General features: G+C 37.6%; 1 protein-coding gene across 14 annotated transcripts in view; it reads left to right on the forward strand.

The window, feature by feature from the left end:
* Positions 1–1,874: 1,874 nt before the first annotated feature.
* Plp (Pericentrin-like protein) overlaps positions 1,875–16,403 on the forward strand; it is a 164,469-nt gene continuing 149,940 nt past the window's right edge. For 13 of the 14 annotated variants that reach the window (XM_073981187.1, XM_073981179.1, XM_073981184.1 and 10 more), the window contains exon 1: positions 1,875–2,650. In XM_073981187.1, the coding sequence (XP_073837288.1) occupies positions 2,624–2,650 (27 nt within the window). In that variant the 5' untranslated portion in view covers positions 1,875–2,623. The remainder of the gene's footprint in view (positions 2,651–16,403) is intronic. The other variant, XM_073981178.1, reaches the window with a different exon arrangement.

Raw genomic sequence — 16,403 nt, forward strand, 5'->3', positions numbered from 1 at the left:
TGAAATAAAGGGTGCTTCCAAAGACACTTTCTGAAATAAAGGGTGCTTCTATAGACCCTTTCTGAAATAAAGGGTGCTTCTATAGACCCTTTCTGAAATAAAGGGTGCTTCTATAGACCCTTTCTGAAATAAAGGGTGCTTCTATAGACCCTTTCTGAAATAAAGGGTGCTTCTATAGACCCTTTCTGAAATAAAGGGTGCTTCTATAGACCCTTTCTGAAATAAAGGGTGCTTCTATAGACCCTTTCTGAAATAAAGGGTGCTTCTATAGACCCTTTCTGAAATAAAGGGTGCTTCTATAGACCCTTTCTGAAATAAAGGGTGCTTCTATAGACCCTTTCTGAAATAAAGGGTGCTTCTATAGACCCTTTCTGAAATAAAGGGTGCTTCTATAGACCCTTTCTGAAATAAAGGGTGCTTCTATAGACCCTTTCTGAAATAAAGGGTGCTTCTATAGACCCTTTCTGAAATAAAGGGTGCTTCTATAGACCCTTTCTGAAATAAAGGGTGCTTCTATAGACCCTTTCTGAAATAAAGGGTGCTTCTATAGACCCTTTCTGAAATAAAGGGTGCTTCTATAGACCCTTTCTGAAATAAAGGGTGCTTCTATAGACCCTTTCTGAAATAAAGGGTGCATCTATAGACCCTTTCTGAAATAAAGGGTGCTTCTATAGACCCTTTCTGAAATAAAGGGTGCTTCTATAGACCCTTTCTGAATAAAGGGTGCTTCTATAGACCCTTTCTGAATAAAGGTTGCTTCTATAGACCCTTTCTGCAATAAAGGGTGCTTCTATATATAGACCCTTTCTGAAATAAACGGTGCTTCTATAGACGCTTTTTGAAATAAACGGTGCTTCTATAGACGCTTTTTGAAATAAACGGTGCTTCTATAGACGCTTTTTGAAATAAACGGTGCTTCTATAGACGCTTTTTGAAATAAACGGTGCTTCTATAGACGCTTTTTGAAATAAACGGTGCTTCAAAAGACCCTTTCTTGATTTCGTGGAGGGACTGAGGTTTATCGAGGTCTATTACTCATTGAGGCGCCCAGGTATCAATGAGGCCCCGATCGCCAGTGCAAACCTTGTTTATACACATTATACAAGATTATAGCTGGAATGTTGTCCTTCCTCAGACTCTCTTTGTAATATAAAATAAAGGATGGAGAAAAAATTTATGATTTCATTACTTCCATGCAAAAGGGTTAATAGTGTAGATCCATATATTGAGGTCGACTACATCCTTTCATCCCTTTCTTCTACAGTAGATCACCACTAACAACACAATATCCATTTGACCCACATTTGAAAGAATTGTGTAATGGGTAATCCAAAAAATTGAAACACGGAGATGATCACTTCAAACATGTGTAAACACTTTCCCTGGAATGTAAGAAATATCCATCCTTCCACACACATTTGTTATTTTTCCTACAGAAGAAAACTCATTACATTTTTCAGCACTTTGCCTCATTTGTGAGTGTCACCTAGCAATAATATTCCATATAATTCCCATCGTTCTCTGGTTTTTTGTGTACAAAGTGTCCCATTTTTCATGATGACTACATTTTTCGAGCTCATATTGCAAATAGATTTTTCCAACAACAACAACGAATGTTTTTCAATAAAATCTGGAAAAACAAGCAGTCAAGTGGCGACGATTTTCAAATAAAATAAGGTGGTGCGGTGATGGTGGTGGTGGTGGCGTATACAAGAATAGTATCTGCCTTTGCTTGGCTAGAGAAGAATTTTTCAAGATTTTCTGAGAGTCGCTTCCAAAGTGGGGGGAAAATTAATTTTCAAGAGATTTTATTTTAAATGCATTTTCGTTGTTTTCAAATCGAATTGCTGTTCTTCCCGCAGCAAAAAAGAAACTTTCAGTTGCAATTGGCGCGTTATTTAGAACGTTCGTGTGTCTCGTCTTCGTTGTCGTAGTAGTTTTTGCTTGTCTCTGAAAATTGAATTTGGAAAAAGATTTGAAATTTTTTGGAATTGGTTAAAAAAAATGTTGAAAAGTTAAAAATGTGAAAAATAAAATTTTTAGCAGACAATAGTTTAGTCAACCTTTCTCAAATTTCGTGTACGTGTTGCGTTTCGTTTTTTTGTCGTCTGAAATAATTACGTGAATATCTTAACCCTAAAATTTGTTTGATATCGTAAACATCTAAACAAAAAGAAATCTATTACGATTTTCTCCCAAATAAAAATTAATGGATGGTCCCAGTGTCAGTGGCCTAGTTTATGGGAAATTATTTGTACGTGTGTGCCCAATTTTTTGAAAAACGCATCATTTGACAAATTTGTTTGTGTGTGCCCTTTTTTCTGTTACAAAGTCAACATCATTATTCACGAAAATTTCTTTGCGATATGTTTGTTCATCATGATGCTTAACTAATTGGTGCGGCATAGTGCGGTGCTGATACAACAAAGAATACACAAAATTTTGGCAGTGCACTTAAATTGTTTGTTATTTAAAGTCGAAGAATAGAAGAGAAACGTGATGTGAGGAGAATGAAAATTCTCTTATTTTGTTCGCCACAATGAATGATTTGCCTCTCCACATCTACATTACCCACTTATGTTCCACATCTTCTAATGGGGCCCATTGAAATGCTCATTTAATTATGGATCTGTTTGCCGTTTACGATTGGGTAGGTATTACTTTGACATTGGGATGTTTCGAAATTGGAAATATTCAAATATAATTTTTAATGTAAAATAATACAATTTGTTGGCAGGCAGTGATCCCGTACCGTACTTAAACATGGGATCAAATTATACCCTCCACCATAACATGGTGGGCCATTAAGTTTGTTTTTCCGTTTGTATCACATTGAAATAATTATTTGCGACCCTATAAAGTATATAAACTCTTGATGAGGGTAAAATTCAGAGTCAACATTTGCGTGTCCTTTAGTCAGTCCACCCATCATTTTTTCGTCCCTAAATGGATATTATTTGTGGCCCAAAAGCTTCTACTCCAAAAATTGCGGACATATGTAGGCCCACGTTTCAGATATTTGAATGTTTTCATCGACATTGATATTTTAATAATTTTTTGTTCGACTGATGACACAATCAGCTTTCCGATGAATAAATTCGTTCTAATAGTAGAGGAATTCGAGGTAAAACTTAAAATTTTGAGTGTTTTTCAAGTTTTCCATCAAAATATTAGTGTTTTTGAGGTTTTCATATGTTCTTATCTAAAGGGTCAAACACCAATAAACAAGCCATATATTATAAATTATATATTTAAAAAATGTCAATTTGTGTAAAAAGCTGTAATTAATATGGGAAACGGTATGAAAAAAAATCATATTTTTTACCAATATAATTTTAATAAATTTGTTAAACGAAGAGAACGGTTGGCAACAAAAGTATACATACGAGGGCGGTTCGGAAACTCCTTAGCCTATCAATGAAAGAGAATAGTTAGTTTTTCAAAAATATTTTTATTTTTCAATATAATCTCCTGAAACTTCAATACACTTAGTCCAACGCTTTTCTAGCAATTCTATCCCTTGATTAAAATAGTTTTCCTCCAGGTCTTCAAAATAGTGGTTTACAACTGTAATTGCATCTTCATTTGAGGTAAAACGCTTGCCAGCAAGGAATTTTTTTATATTTGGGAACAAGTAAAAGTCACTGGGAGCTAAATCAGGAGAATAAGGTGGGTGGTCAAGCAACTCGTACTTTAATTCGTTGATTTTAGCCATTGTTAAAACACTCTTGTGCGCTGGTGCGTTGTCTTGATGAAAAATTATTTTTTTGTGTTGTAAGCCAGGACGTTTTTCTCGAATTTGTACATTTAATTGATCCAAAAGGTTGCAATAGTACTCTGAATTTATTGTTTTACCCTTTTGCAGATAGTCAATCAATAAAATACCTTTGAAGTCCCAAAAAACCGTTGCCATAACCTTACCAGCCGATTGAATTGTTTTTGCCTTCTTTGGGCCACTTCCTCCAGCTTCAGTCCATTGTTTGGATTGTTCTTTTGTCTCTGGAGTATAGTGGTGGATCCATGTCTCATCAACAGTTATGAAACGACGCTTATTTCGCTTAAAACGATCCAAACAAGCTTGAGAAATGTTCATTCTTATGCGTTTTTGATCGACTGTTAAGAAATGCGGCACCCATCTTGCAGAAAGCTTTTTCATCTGTAGTTCTTCATGCAAATGAACTCGATCATTTGAGATGCCCATGATATTAGCAATTTCACGCACTTTTATTCGTCGATCATTTAATACCATATCATGCCCTTTGGCTACAATTTCTGTTGTTGTTGCTGTTTTGGGACGTCCACTACGTGGTTCATCTTCAATGCTTGTACGACCACGTTTAAATTCAGCAACCCACTGTTGCATATGAAGGAGCACTTTCACCTAACCCATTCACCATATCATTATGAATGACTTGTCCCGATAAACCTTTTTATGTAAATATTTAATGACAGCACGCATTTCTAATTTTTCCATTGTAAAAAAATTGCGGATGCGTCTTTTTTGAACACCTGTTTCTATATGAAGGAGTTGCCAGATCGAAACAAAATTTAACATGTGTTCATAAAAGAGATGGAAGTTTCCAAAACACTTAACTTTTTTCTGTTTATACCGCGCTTTTTGTGCTAGGCTAAGAAGTTTCCCAACTGCCCTCGTAAAAGAAGACATTGTTCCATGCCATAGTACAATAATCTATAACGTAGAACAGGTTCGAAAAATTGTGAAAAATATGGCCTAAGTGTATTTGTTTATTCTGTAAGAATTACTAAAAATAAATATACAACAGGTTGTACTGTTTATTATACCCTATACCACAATGTGGAAAAGGGTATTATAAGTTTGTTTTGGTAAAAATTCATGTAACACCGCGAAATATTCGTCGGAGACCCCCAATGTGGTATACCAATCTTCATATCTCGACGAGATAAAGCGATTTTGAGATGTGTGTCTGTCCGTCCGTCCGTCCGTCTGTCCATTATAAATTGTAAACACGCCCCAGACCGCTATTATGGACCGATCGTCACCAAATTTTGTATGGAGGTCGGGTTCAGATCAGAATAGATCCCTATTCTTATTGGTGATGATCGTGAAATATTTAGCGGGTGAAATGGACCAAAAACATAATATTTATCCAATTTTCTAGCGGCTCTGTAGGTCTCAATAATAGTCCGATCAACGCGTAATTTGAAATAAGGTAAGAGTATATCACAAAGGCGAAGCTTGCAATTTGAGATGGCTATCGGATAATATTTAGAGGGTTAAATGGACCACAACTTTTGTGTGAAAATTGTGAAAATTTTTAATGTACAGCTTATATCTAAATTCCTGGAAGTGACATTCCGGACAAGTGAGCTATACTTGAAAGCGGAACTCTTGACCTTTCAATTGATGCCAATTATGTTGGTGTGCATGATCAGATAACAGAGTTACAGCCTAATATATTCCGTTATTTGTTTGTAGTGTAATAATAAACTCTCTAGATGTCGCAATTATACATCAATAGTCACGAAATTTTGCACCAGGTAAGAGTATAGGTGGAAAAAGATGCTTACAATTTTGAGTGATGATCTGATATTCTTTAGCGGGTGAAATGGACCATTACTTTTGTATGAAAAATATACAAATTTTATTTTTGGTCGATATTTTAATTCCATGAGGAAAGTAGCCTAAATATGGAAAAAAACTACTGACGTTTCCTCTGATGTAAATTGCAATAAAGTGTTTGCTAGATAACGGGCTTACTGCCTAATATATAATGGGTTCTGTGTAGAGAACCACATTTTTATCCCATGCTACATATTGTCTCTCCAAAAGTTTATGTAACACCACGAAATATTCGTCTTAGACCTCTTATTTGGTATGCCAAAATTCATATGTCGACGAGATAAAGCGATTTAGCGATGTGTGTCCGTCCATTAAAAATTGTAAACAAGCTTAAGGCCGCAATTATGGACCGATTGTAGCGAATTTTTTAATGAGGTTGGGTTCGGGCCAGAATAGAAATGATTAGTTTTTGGTGATGATCGTGAAAAGTTCAGGGGATGAAATGGACCAAAAACAACATTTTAACCAATTTTGTAGCGGCTCTGTAGGTCAAAATAAAACCCGCAAAATTTTAAACAAAGTTTGAGTTTATGATGAAGAGGAAGGGTACAAACCAACGTGGAGATCAGATAATACTTAGCGGGTTAAATGGACTAAAACTTTTGTGTGAAATTGGTAAAAATTTCAATAACGTAGCGGTTAAACAACGGAAGTAGTAGTACTACATAAGTGGGTTTCATTACATTTTAGTTTGTGTGAACTAAATTTTCCTTTCCTGCCACAAAAATGTCTTTGTCGTGCTAGATAACTTTTTGGTTTTGGTCATAAGTATTATACATTACATTTTTGATATTTGCTAATTAAATTTTCACAATCATTGAAAAGAAGTTCCGTGGAGAGCGATTGTCCAGGGATAGTGGTATAGGGTATCCTATGGTCGTCTCCGTCCGACTATAGACTTTTCTTACTTGTTTTTTTTTTGTGTTTGTTTTTGTGTCATTAGCTAAAAATGCGAAAAATGAATGGGAGGCCAAGTTTTCATTTAAAATATTTTGTCATATTTTTTCAAAACAATATACAAATTGTATATACTGATTTGACAGAAAGAGGGGACCAATAGAAAAAATTGTAATCAGGCGTTTGATATGGCCTGGTTCCATGCTGTTCCCTAAAATTTCTAGTCTACTAAGGTTGGAATTTAACTAAAATATAGTACCTGAGGAAAAATTGAAAACAACAACAAATACATGTATTTTGTTTTTGTATTTTTGAACGCACACGCAACACGCAGAGGTTTCGCCCTGACAAAAACAATGAACTCAATATGTTAGTCCCAATTTACATTAGGCGAGTTTACTTGCGGCAATTGTAAGTTTGTAGGTGAGAGAGGGTGTTGAGAGGCAAAGGATTACCATATGCCTCACCTCTCTCTCCTACAAAATGACAATTGCCGCAAGTAAACTCGCCCAATGTAAATTGGGACTTATAGTTTCCGAGAAATAATTTTTTTACAGAAATTTGTGGAAATGACGTATTGGGGAAAATTGTCGTGTTTAGAAGCACGCCACGCCCACGCCTTCCAATATTTTGACCTATGGTATTATTAACAAGTAAAGAAGTATCAGTCAGCTTTGCCGACAGAGATATACCCTCAGCCTGTGTATATTGAAACAATTTTTTTTCCCCAAAAACGTATGTATTTAGGGGGGTTTAAAAATGTTGGATGTATGAATGTTCATTACTTAAAGGAATGGATCGACATTGACCATTATAGAAGTGGATCTCTAGCCCTTACATATGGTGCCATGTTTGCTTAAGAAGTATGGACTTGCCCCTGAAAAAAATTTTACCATCGCAATTGAGGCAGCGAATGCAAGTTGCTTCAACAAAAACCAAAGTGATTCGATTGCAGGTCTTAAAATGAACTTATCCAAAATTTTGTGTGGGAGGTACCGGATGGAGTGGACAAATATAGTCCATATTTAAACCTGATCTATATCTGGTAGATATATTAGGATGTGTAAATTATGAATCAATTCGGCCACTCCCTTCAAGAGTTACGGTACGAACAATTTTTCCGAACATTTTTGAACTTTTGTGGGGGAGGTACCTGAAGGAGTGGACCGATATGGCTCATCTTCGAACTTAAATTATGTTTAGACAAAATATTACTAAGGCCAAATTTTGGACCGAATCGGCAGATCCGTTCGAGGGTTATCTTGCGCCTCAACCACCTCACACGGTGTCATAGGGGTTTTTTTTGCAACTTTCAGGCTATTTTCACAGGAAGTGTGGACTTGCCCCTGATGAAACTTGTACCGTCGTATGGGGATCAGTGAATACCAGTTGCTGAAACAAAAATCAAAGCGATTCGAGAGCAGGTCCTAAACTGAACTTATCCCAAAATTTGTGTGGGAGGTACCCGAAGGAGTGGACCGATTGAGTCCATATTGGAACTTCATCTAAGTCTGGTAGACATTTCACGATTTGCAAAGTATGGACCAAATCGGTTACTCCCTTCAAGAGTTATCGTACGTACAACATTTCCGAACTTTTGTGGGGGGAGGTACCGGAAGGAATGGACCGATATAGCCCATCTTCGAACTTAAACTAAGTTGGGACAAAATATTACGAAAGCCAAATTTTGGATCGAATCGGTTGATCCGTTCGAGAGTTATCGTGCGCTCCAGCCAGACAGACGGACGGACATTGCTCAATCGACTCCAAATTGTCTGAAACACATTTGGTCCAAACATACTTGGGGTCTAAAACCATTATTTCGATGAGGCACATTTTGCCCGCATGCAAGTGTATATACCCTCGTTACATAAATGCTGAGGGTATAAAAAACAAGTAAGATCGGCCAGGCCGAACTTGTTATAACCTCCACCCCCAGTTATATTGAAGTAAAATGCAACAATTAGTTTCCTTTCGTTTATGAAGAAGAATGCCAAATTTCGGCAAGTTCGGTGGCTAACCATCAACCGTTCCATGGGGGCTATATCAAAACGTCGATTTGTACCTAAAATTTCTGGGGGGAAAGTTTTTAGACTCAAAGAAGACTAAATACCAAATGTCCGATATTTCAGTAAAACCTTCAAAATACCGAAAATCAAGACGTACGCTTCTATCCCCCATAGAAGGAACCAACGGACCTATACTAATAACTCTCTTCTGGAATATTTGATAACCCCATGGAAGACTAAATAACAAATTTCAGTCTTTCGGTGTGATATTGACGTCACAACCTTCAGAATTACGAAAATCGCGAGATACCGTTCTATGGGGGCTAATAGAAGGCGTGAACCTATACCGACAAATTTCATATGGAAAGTTTAATACCCCAAATGAAGACCAAATACCAAATTTCAGCCTTTTCGGTGTAATATTGAGGCCACTACCTTCAAAATACCCGAAATAGGGAGGTACCGTTCTAAGGGGGCTATACTAAGGCATGGATCTATACCGACAAATTTCATATGGAACGTTAATTACCCCAAATGCAGACCAAATACCAAATTTCAACGTTTTCGGTGGAATATTGAGGCCACCAACCTTCAAAATACCCGAAATAGGGAGGTACAGTTCTAAGGGGGGCTATACTAATGCGTGGACTTGTATCGACAAATTTTTGGGGGAAAGTTTTATACCCCCCAACGAAGACCTAAGTGCCAAATTTCAGCCATTTGGGTGTGATAAGGAGGCTAAAACCTTCAAAATACGGAAAATCGGGTGGTACCGTTCTATGGGGGCTATATCAAAACGTTGACCGATATAGCCCATTTGCAATACCAAACATGCTAGGACTAATAGGAACTTCTGTACCAAATTACAAAACTCTATCTTAAAAATTTCGAGCTGTATCTTGATTTCAACAGACGGACGGACATGGTTATATCAACTTAAAATTTTACCCTGATCAAGAATATATATACTTTATACGGTCTCCAATGAAAATTTCGATGTATTACAAACGGAATGACAAATTTAATTATACCCTCCATATTATGGTGGAGGGTATAAAAATCCTAATTTTGTTGCAAATATATTAGCCACATCTGTAGGTCCATGTGTTGCAATAGTCCCCATATAAGGCTGCCACCCGATTTCTAGTTAACGTTTTGGAATATGCCCCATATAGCGCTACCACTTGATTTTGGGTATTTTGATGTTTTAGCGACATTTTAAGACCTAGTTAGTTATAATTTGTCATTCGGTGTTCTTAGCAGTCAATGCACTTATAATTGTTCCACAAACATCCCATAAGGGACAAGGGAGACTTCTCTCATATCAGTGAGTGCACCCCGATTCATATTAGCTTAATGATATGGGACCTACAGTTTATCGCCGAGTCCGAACGGCGTGTCTAAGACACCACTTTTGGAGAGAAGTTTTTCATGGCTGAAATACTCAGGAAATATCGCCAACATAGGTCCATGTTTTGAAATGAAACTCATATATCGGTATTACCGATTTCTGGTATTTCGATGTTTTTTTTTTAAATTTACTAAAAATCTTAGACATTGTTGACATTTTCGTCACAAATTGGATGTTATTTGGCATTTAAGACTAAAAGTCGTCAAAAAACTTCTACCCCAAAAATTGGGGATATAGGTCCACGTTCAGATAATTTTTTTTACACACACCCGCCTTGCACGCCTGGTTCGCAGGTTCCCAGGCCAGACAAACATCACATTTTCAACGAATGTGAAAATACCCCTGAGGGTAATGTTGGTTATATATCCTGAGTATTTCAGCCATGAAAAACTTCTCTACAAGTGGTGTAGTAAAACACGCCAATTTAAATCGGCGTGCACTCATTTAATTGAGAGAAGTTTCCCTTGTCCTTTCGGATATGTAGTGGGAATAATATATACTTTAAAATAAGCTAATAAAAGATTGTCATTTTTTTAAGTCATTTAAAATTAATTTTCACTGCAAAAAATGCTATAACTTTTAAATGAAGCTTTACCCTTTCCGTCTATAAAATCAAGTCAAAATCGGATCTGTGATCTACGAGGATTTTGAGCCAAGGTCCACCTTATAAAAGTTTGCATCTTAATGTTGGTTTTTATACCCTCAGCCTTTAGAATACACTTGCGCCCAAGAGATTGTATCGATCAAACTAGTTTCAGACACTTTGGTGTCGACTGAACCCTTTTCGGAACCCTGAACCCTGTTGGAAATTTTCAAGGGCAAGTCAATACTTCTTGAGATAATGGCCCAAAGGTACAAAAATACTCAGCGGCACCTACTAAAATGACTGAGGAGCATGATAACTTACGAATTGAGTATTCGATTTCTTTCAAAAATAAGTCAATTTCAAATACATCCCTCACAAAAGTTCCAAATTTTCGCATAAGTGCAGTTTAAGGACTGTTCGAGGATTATTTTTAAATTTCCATCAAATGTAGTCCTTGCTACTAATCTGATTACAATCGTATAATGGATGTCCATTAAGATATTTTCGTATTTAATTAGCGATGGCACAAATCACTCGAGCGAAGACACAAATCACTTTAGCGGTGACACAAATCACTTTAGCGGTGACACAAATCGCTATGTTAACGCTTTAGCTAACAACGCGTTAGCAGAGCACTGTTAATGTTAACAGAGCTATTCAAAAATGGTTTTCTTTGTAAAAAATACCTTTACGGAAAATTCTGCAATTGGAACGCTTATCGAGATAGCTATCCCATGCACTAATAAAATCTTTAAAAAATATTGTCCGATGTCGTGATTTTTACTGTTTTTGGGATAAACCCTGCAATAAGGATAATTCTTTTGACCACAGATCCTTTAAGGAAAATTCTGCCGGGACAACATGGGTACCATTGGAAAGCTTATGGTGATAGCTAGCCCCTGCGCTAACAAAATCTTTAAAAATATTGCCCGATGTCGCAGGGGATAGCTATCTCGATAAGCTTTCCAATGATACCCATGTTGTCTCAGCAGAATTTTCCTTAAAGGATCTGTGGTCAAAATAATTGTCCTTATTGCAGGGTTTATCCCAAAAACAGTAAATATCGCGACATCGCGACAATATTTTTTAAGGATTTTATTAGCGCAGGGGATAGCTATCTCGATAAGCTTTCCAATGGCACCCATGTTTTACCGGCAGAATTTTCCGTAAATACCCTAAAAAAGATATTTTTACAAAGAAAACCATTTTTTAATAGCTCTGTTAACATTGACAGTGCTCTGTTAGCAAAAGCGTTAACATAGCGCCTTGTGTCTCCGCTAGATTGATTTGTGTCTTCGCTAGAGTGATTGTATATTCGCTAATTAAATACGAATTTATCTTAATGGGCATCGTATAATGGCTGCATCCCGAAACGTCAAAGCAACTGACGTTTCGAAAATCAGCAAATTTTTCCGTGACCAAGCTCTATCAACTAAGAAGACCAACAAAAATGATTGCGTGGTACGATAACTATCGAATGATACGCTATATCGGTCAATATTTTCAGCTACTTCTACCGGAAAATTTGAACACTTTTTACTTCAATACAGTTTAAGACCACTTCGCGGTTCGTGATAATTTTTTTCTGGAGGAGGCCAGTACTTTCTGATTAGAGATAGGTGCGTGGCTAAAAAATGCACCGCCATGCACGAACACGGACCAACAATTTTATGCATTTTGTATATGTTGACTTTTTGCCCGTTGTAATTAATTTGGATGGTGTAAAGGAAGTAGCGATGAATAGAGGTAGACGTTATTCTTAATTATTACATAGTAAAGAGTATTTAAATTTACCAAGAAAACAATCTTAGATGTTTTACCAAGCCATGATAGTAGCAAAGATTGATTTATTGATTACAACTTTAACTCATATCTTAACAAATTACACGCTAAATGTAAAGAAAATTTGCCCATGACAGCTAAGGTCTTAAGCGAAAGTAGCAAAGTTACAGAGTATAATGGAATCTATTTCAGAAAAGAGCCTATATAAAAATCCATATTTAAATCATCTTCTATACCATTTCGATCCTATACCTAACCATGCTTTTCAGTGATGATGGTCGTGTGCTACGTTGCGCGAGGACGGGCCAGATTGCCTAGGATATTCTGGATCCAGATTTTAGTTTCCATATATGGTCCGAAAAGTGATTAACTATGTCTATCAGCGTTAACGTAGCCTGGATTCAAGTTCTGCAAGAATATCTACTGAAAAGATAAAGATAAAGGGATAACTGTAGGGTGTCCCTATGCTTGTATTCGTTTTTAATAAGGAACACCCATCTTAGATTTACCTGAATATACAGCCAGACCATTTAAAGGAGATCTATCTCCAGCCTAGTTATCTTAATAAGCAGTATACTTTTCGATGGCTGTAATCCTTGCTTGAAATACGTTGCAGTTTTCGTTTTGCTCTTATATCTGTCCATATATGCATATTACGAGATCGTCTAGAGGAGGCCTACCTCCAGCCCAGGTATTTTTGTTTGGAATAATTGCACTTAGTATGTCAAAGTTAATAGGGTAGACATCAAACCACTAATTTGATCATCGTCACGCTGTTTTTGACTCACGAAGCAGTCCTAGATGCTTGAAACATAACCACGCTGTCATCAGTGCGTTCATGTTCTCTTGCCAATTGGCCTTCTCCGGCAGAGAAGGTATTCTATCGGTTTGATTTCTTCCTAGTCTCCACAGAACCTGCAGTACTCAATTTTTTTCTCCTCTTACTTGTTTGTCATAGATCTAATGCCGCAGTATCCAGGAATGACCTCTACAGCAATTTTGACCTCTGACTTGCTAAGTGAGAGTAGGGATGTTTTTTTTTCGTCATGAGATTATTGGCCAGTTTGGCCTCGATACCTTGCATCTAGGTTCGTCATATCTGAACCTAAGGTAAGAATTGGTTGAGTTTGAAGCTGATCGGTTACTTGACACAGTCCTCCACCAGAAGACTGAGAACCCAGTCATGCTAGTTTATCAAGTACCTGATTTCAAAAAAAACCTTTGTACAAAAAAACTAAACACAAGATCAATAAAATCATCCTCAATCTCTTCTATCACAAAGGAGAAGAAGGTCAACGACCTTCACTGGGGAATCCCATACAACATGCATATTTACTTTTAATCGTTATCATTACATCTAAAATTGTTCCACTGTGTTACCCATACCTATTCAACTTATCTCCAAAATTTCTTTGTAAGCAAACATTTACAACATCTAACAAAACACATAGAGCCCAGTAGTCAGCCCAATTCATTGAACAGTTTTGATATAAAAGAAATACAACAACAAATCCATCCATCCAGTTGTAATGTGAAGAAGGTTTCTTTGTGTTGTTGTGCTATTCCTTGTTTCGCTGTGTGTTGCAGACACATGTTGGTCTTACTTCTTTCTTGGTGGGCCCAACTTGTTTTTGTTGCTGCTATTTTGGTGCACGGAACCGATTGGAACCGCATGTTTTGCTTCTTCTTCTACTTTTTCGACGACGAAGACTTTTAATTTCGTTTATATGTTTTATTATCGTAAATGCACACAAATAAAATATATAAAAATAAATATGTACAAATGTACATATGTTAGTATTTATGTATAGCAAACAAAGTAAACGAAAACTAAAGCAAATAAATTGACGGTGATAGACGACTTCAAAAGTCACCGACTGATGTTTGATTGGCGTCTTTGTGGGGATAGAAGAATTAGATTCGAATTAGAAAGTTGATGTATAATAAAAGTTTATTATTTCTGCTTACCGAAAATGCATAGGACTTCTGTTCTGCAAATTTCCCCTAGAGAGACCTTATGTTCTATTAAAGTCCTCTAAGGAGGCCTTCTGTTCTGTAAAAGTCCTCTTGGGAGGCCTTATGTTCTGTAAATGTCCTGTAGGGAGGAGTCCTGTTCTGTAAAAGTCCTCTAAGGAGGACTTCTGTTCTGTAGGGAGAGACCTTCTAGGGAGACATTCTGTTAAAGTCCTCTAAGGAGACCTTCTTTTCTGTAAAAGTCCTATAGGCAGGCCTTCTATTCTGTTAAAGTCCTCTAGGGAGGATTTGTTTTCTGTGAAAGTCTTCTAGGGAGGCCTTCACTTCTGTAAATGCCTCTTGGGAGGCCTTCTGTTCTACAAATGCATCTAGGAGCCCTTCTGTTTTGTCGAAATCCCCTAGGAAGACTTCATCTTGTGTAAAAGTCCCCTAGGGAGGGCTTCTCTTCTGTAAAAGTCGTCTATGGAGGCCTTCCCTTCTCTTAAAGCCTCCAGGGAGGCCTTATGTTCTGTAAATGTCCTCTAGTGAGGTCTTCTCTTCTGTAAATGTCATCTAGGGAGCACTTCTGTTCTGTAAATGTCCTCTAAAGGGACCTCCTGTTCTATTGAAGTCCCCTAGGGAGACCTCCTTTTATGTAAAAGTCCTCTAGGGAGGCCTTCTGTTCTATAAAAGTCCTCTAGGAAGGCCTGCACTTCTGTAAATACTTCTAGGGATGCCTTCTGTTCTGTAAAGTTCTTCTAGAAAGGCCTTCTCTTCTGAAGAAGTCCCCTAGGGAGACATCCTCTTGTGTAAAAGTCCCCAAGGGAGGCTTTCTCTTCTGTAAAAGTTGTTTAGGGAGGCCTTCTGTTCTGTAAAAGTCGTCTAGAGAGACCTTCTGTTCTGTAAATGTCCTCTAGGAAAGACCTGTTTTGTAAATGTCCTCTAGGGAGTATATCTGTTCCTTAGAAGTACTCTAGGCCTTCTTTTCTGTAAATGTCCTCCAGGGAGGCTTTCTGCTCTGCAAAATTCTTCTAGGGAGGCATTCTCTTTTGTAGAAGTCCTCTAGGAGGCTTTTCCTTCGGTTAAATACCTCAAGGGAGACCTTCTCCTATGTAAAAGTATTCTAGGCCTTCCCTTCTGTAAAAGTCACAGGCATTCTATGAGGAGGAAGACCGAAGAAGAGGCCTTCCGTTAGGCAAAATACAACTTCAGAGGCCTCATATGAGTCAGAAGACCACTTCAGAAGCCCTTCTATGAGGTAGAAAACAGCTTCATAGGCCTTATATGAGGCAGAAGTCCACTTCAGAGGCCTTGTATGAGGCATAGTAGAACAACAGAGGCCTTCTATGAGGCAGAACAGCACTTCAGAGGCCTTCTATGAGACAGAATACCACTTTAGAGCCCTTCCCTGAGGTAGAAAACAGCTCCAGAGGTCTTCTATTAGGCAGAAGACCACTTCAGAGGCCTTCTATGAGCCACAACACCACATGAGGGCCTTTTATGAGGCAGAATACAACATCAGAGGCATTCTTTTAGGTTGATGAAATCTTCAGAGTCCTTCTAATAAACAAAAGGCAACCTCAGAGGCATTCTATGAGGCAGACTACCACGACAGACGCCTTCTATGAGACAAAAGACCACGTCATAGGCCTTCTATGATACAGTAGACGACTTAAGATATTCTATGAGTCAGAATACCGCTTCACTGTTCTTCTATGAGGCAAAATATAACTTCAGAGGCCTTCTATGAGGCAAAAGACAACTTCTGAAGCCATTTTTGAGGCAGAATATAACTTCAAAGGTCTTCGATGATGTAGACGCAATATCAGAGGTCTTCTATAAAGCAGAAGACAACTTCAGAGGTCTTCTATGAGGCAGAAGAAATCTTCAGAGGCCTTTTATTAGACAGAATACCACATCAGAGGCCTTCTATGAGGCAGGTGACAACTTCAGGGGCCTTTTATTAGGCAGAATACAATTTCAGAGGAATTCTAAGAGGCAGCAGACAATTTTAGAGGCATTTTATAGCAGAAGAAATCTTCAGAGACCTTCTATGAGGCTGAGTAAAACATCAGAGGCCTTCTATGAGGCAAAACACTACTTCAGAGGCCTTCTGTTAGGCAGAAGACCACCTCAGAGGCCTTCTTTGAGGCAGACGACAAA

Source organism: Musca autumnalis, unplaced genomic scaffold (genome assembly GCF_047663935.1).
Source record: "Musca autumnalis isolate F117 unplaced genomic scaffold, ASM4766393v1 scaffold_4, whole genome shotgun sequence".
Classification (NCBI taxonomy): Eukaryota; Metazoa; Arthropoda; class Insecta; order Diptera; family Muscidae; genus Musca; species Musca autumnalis.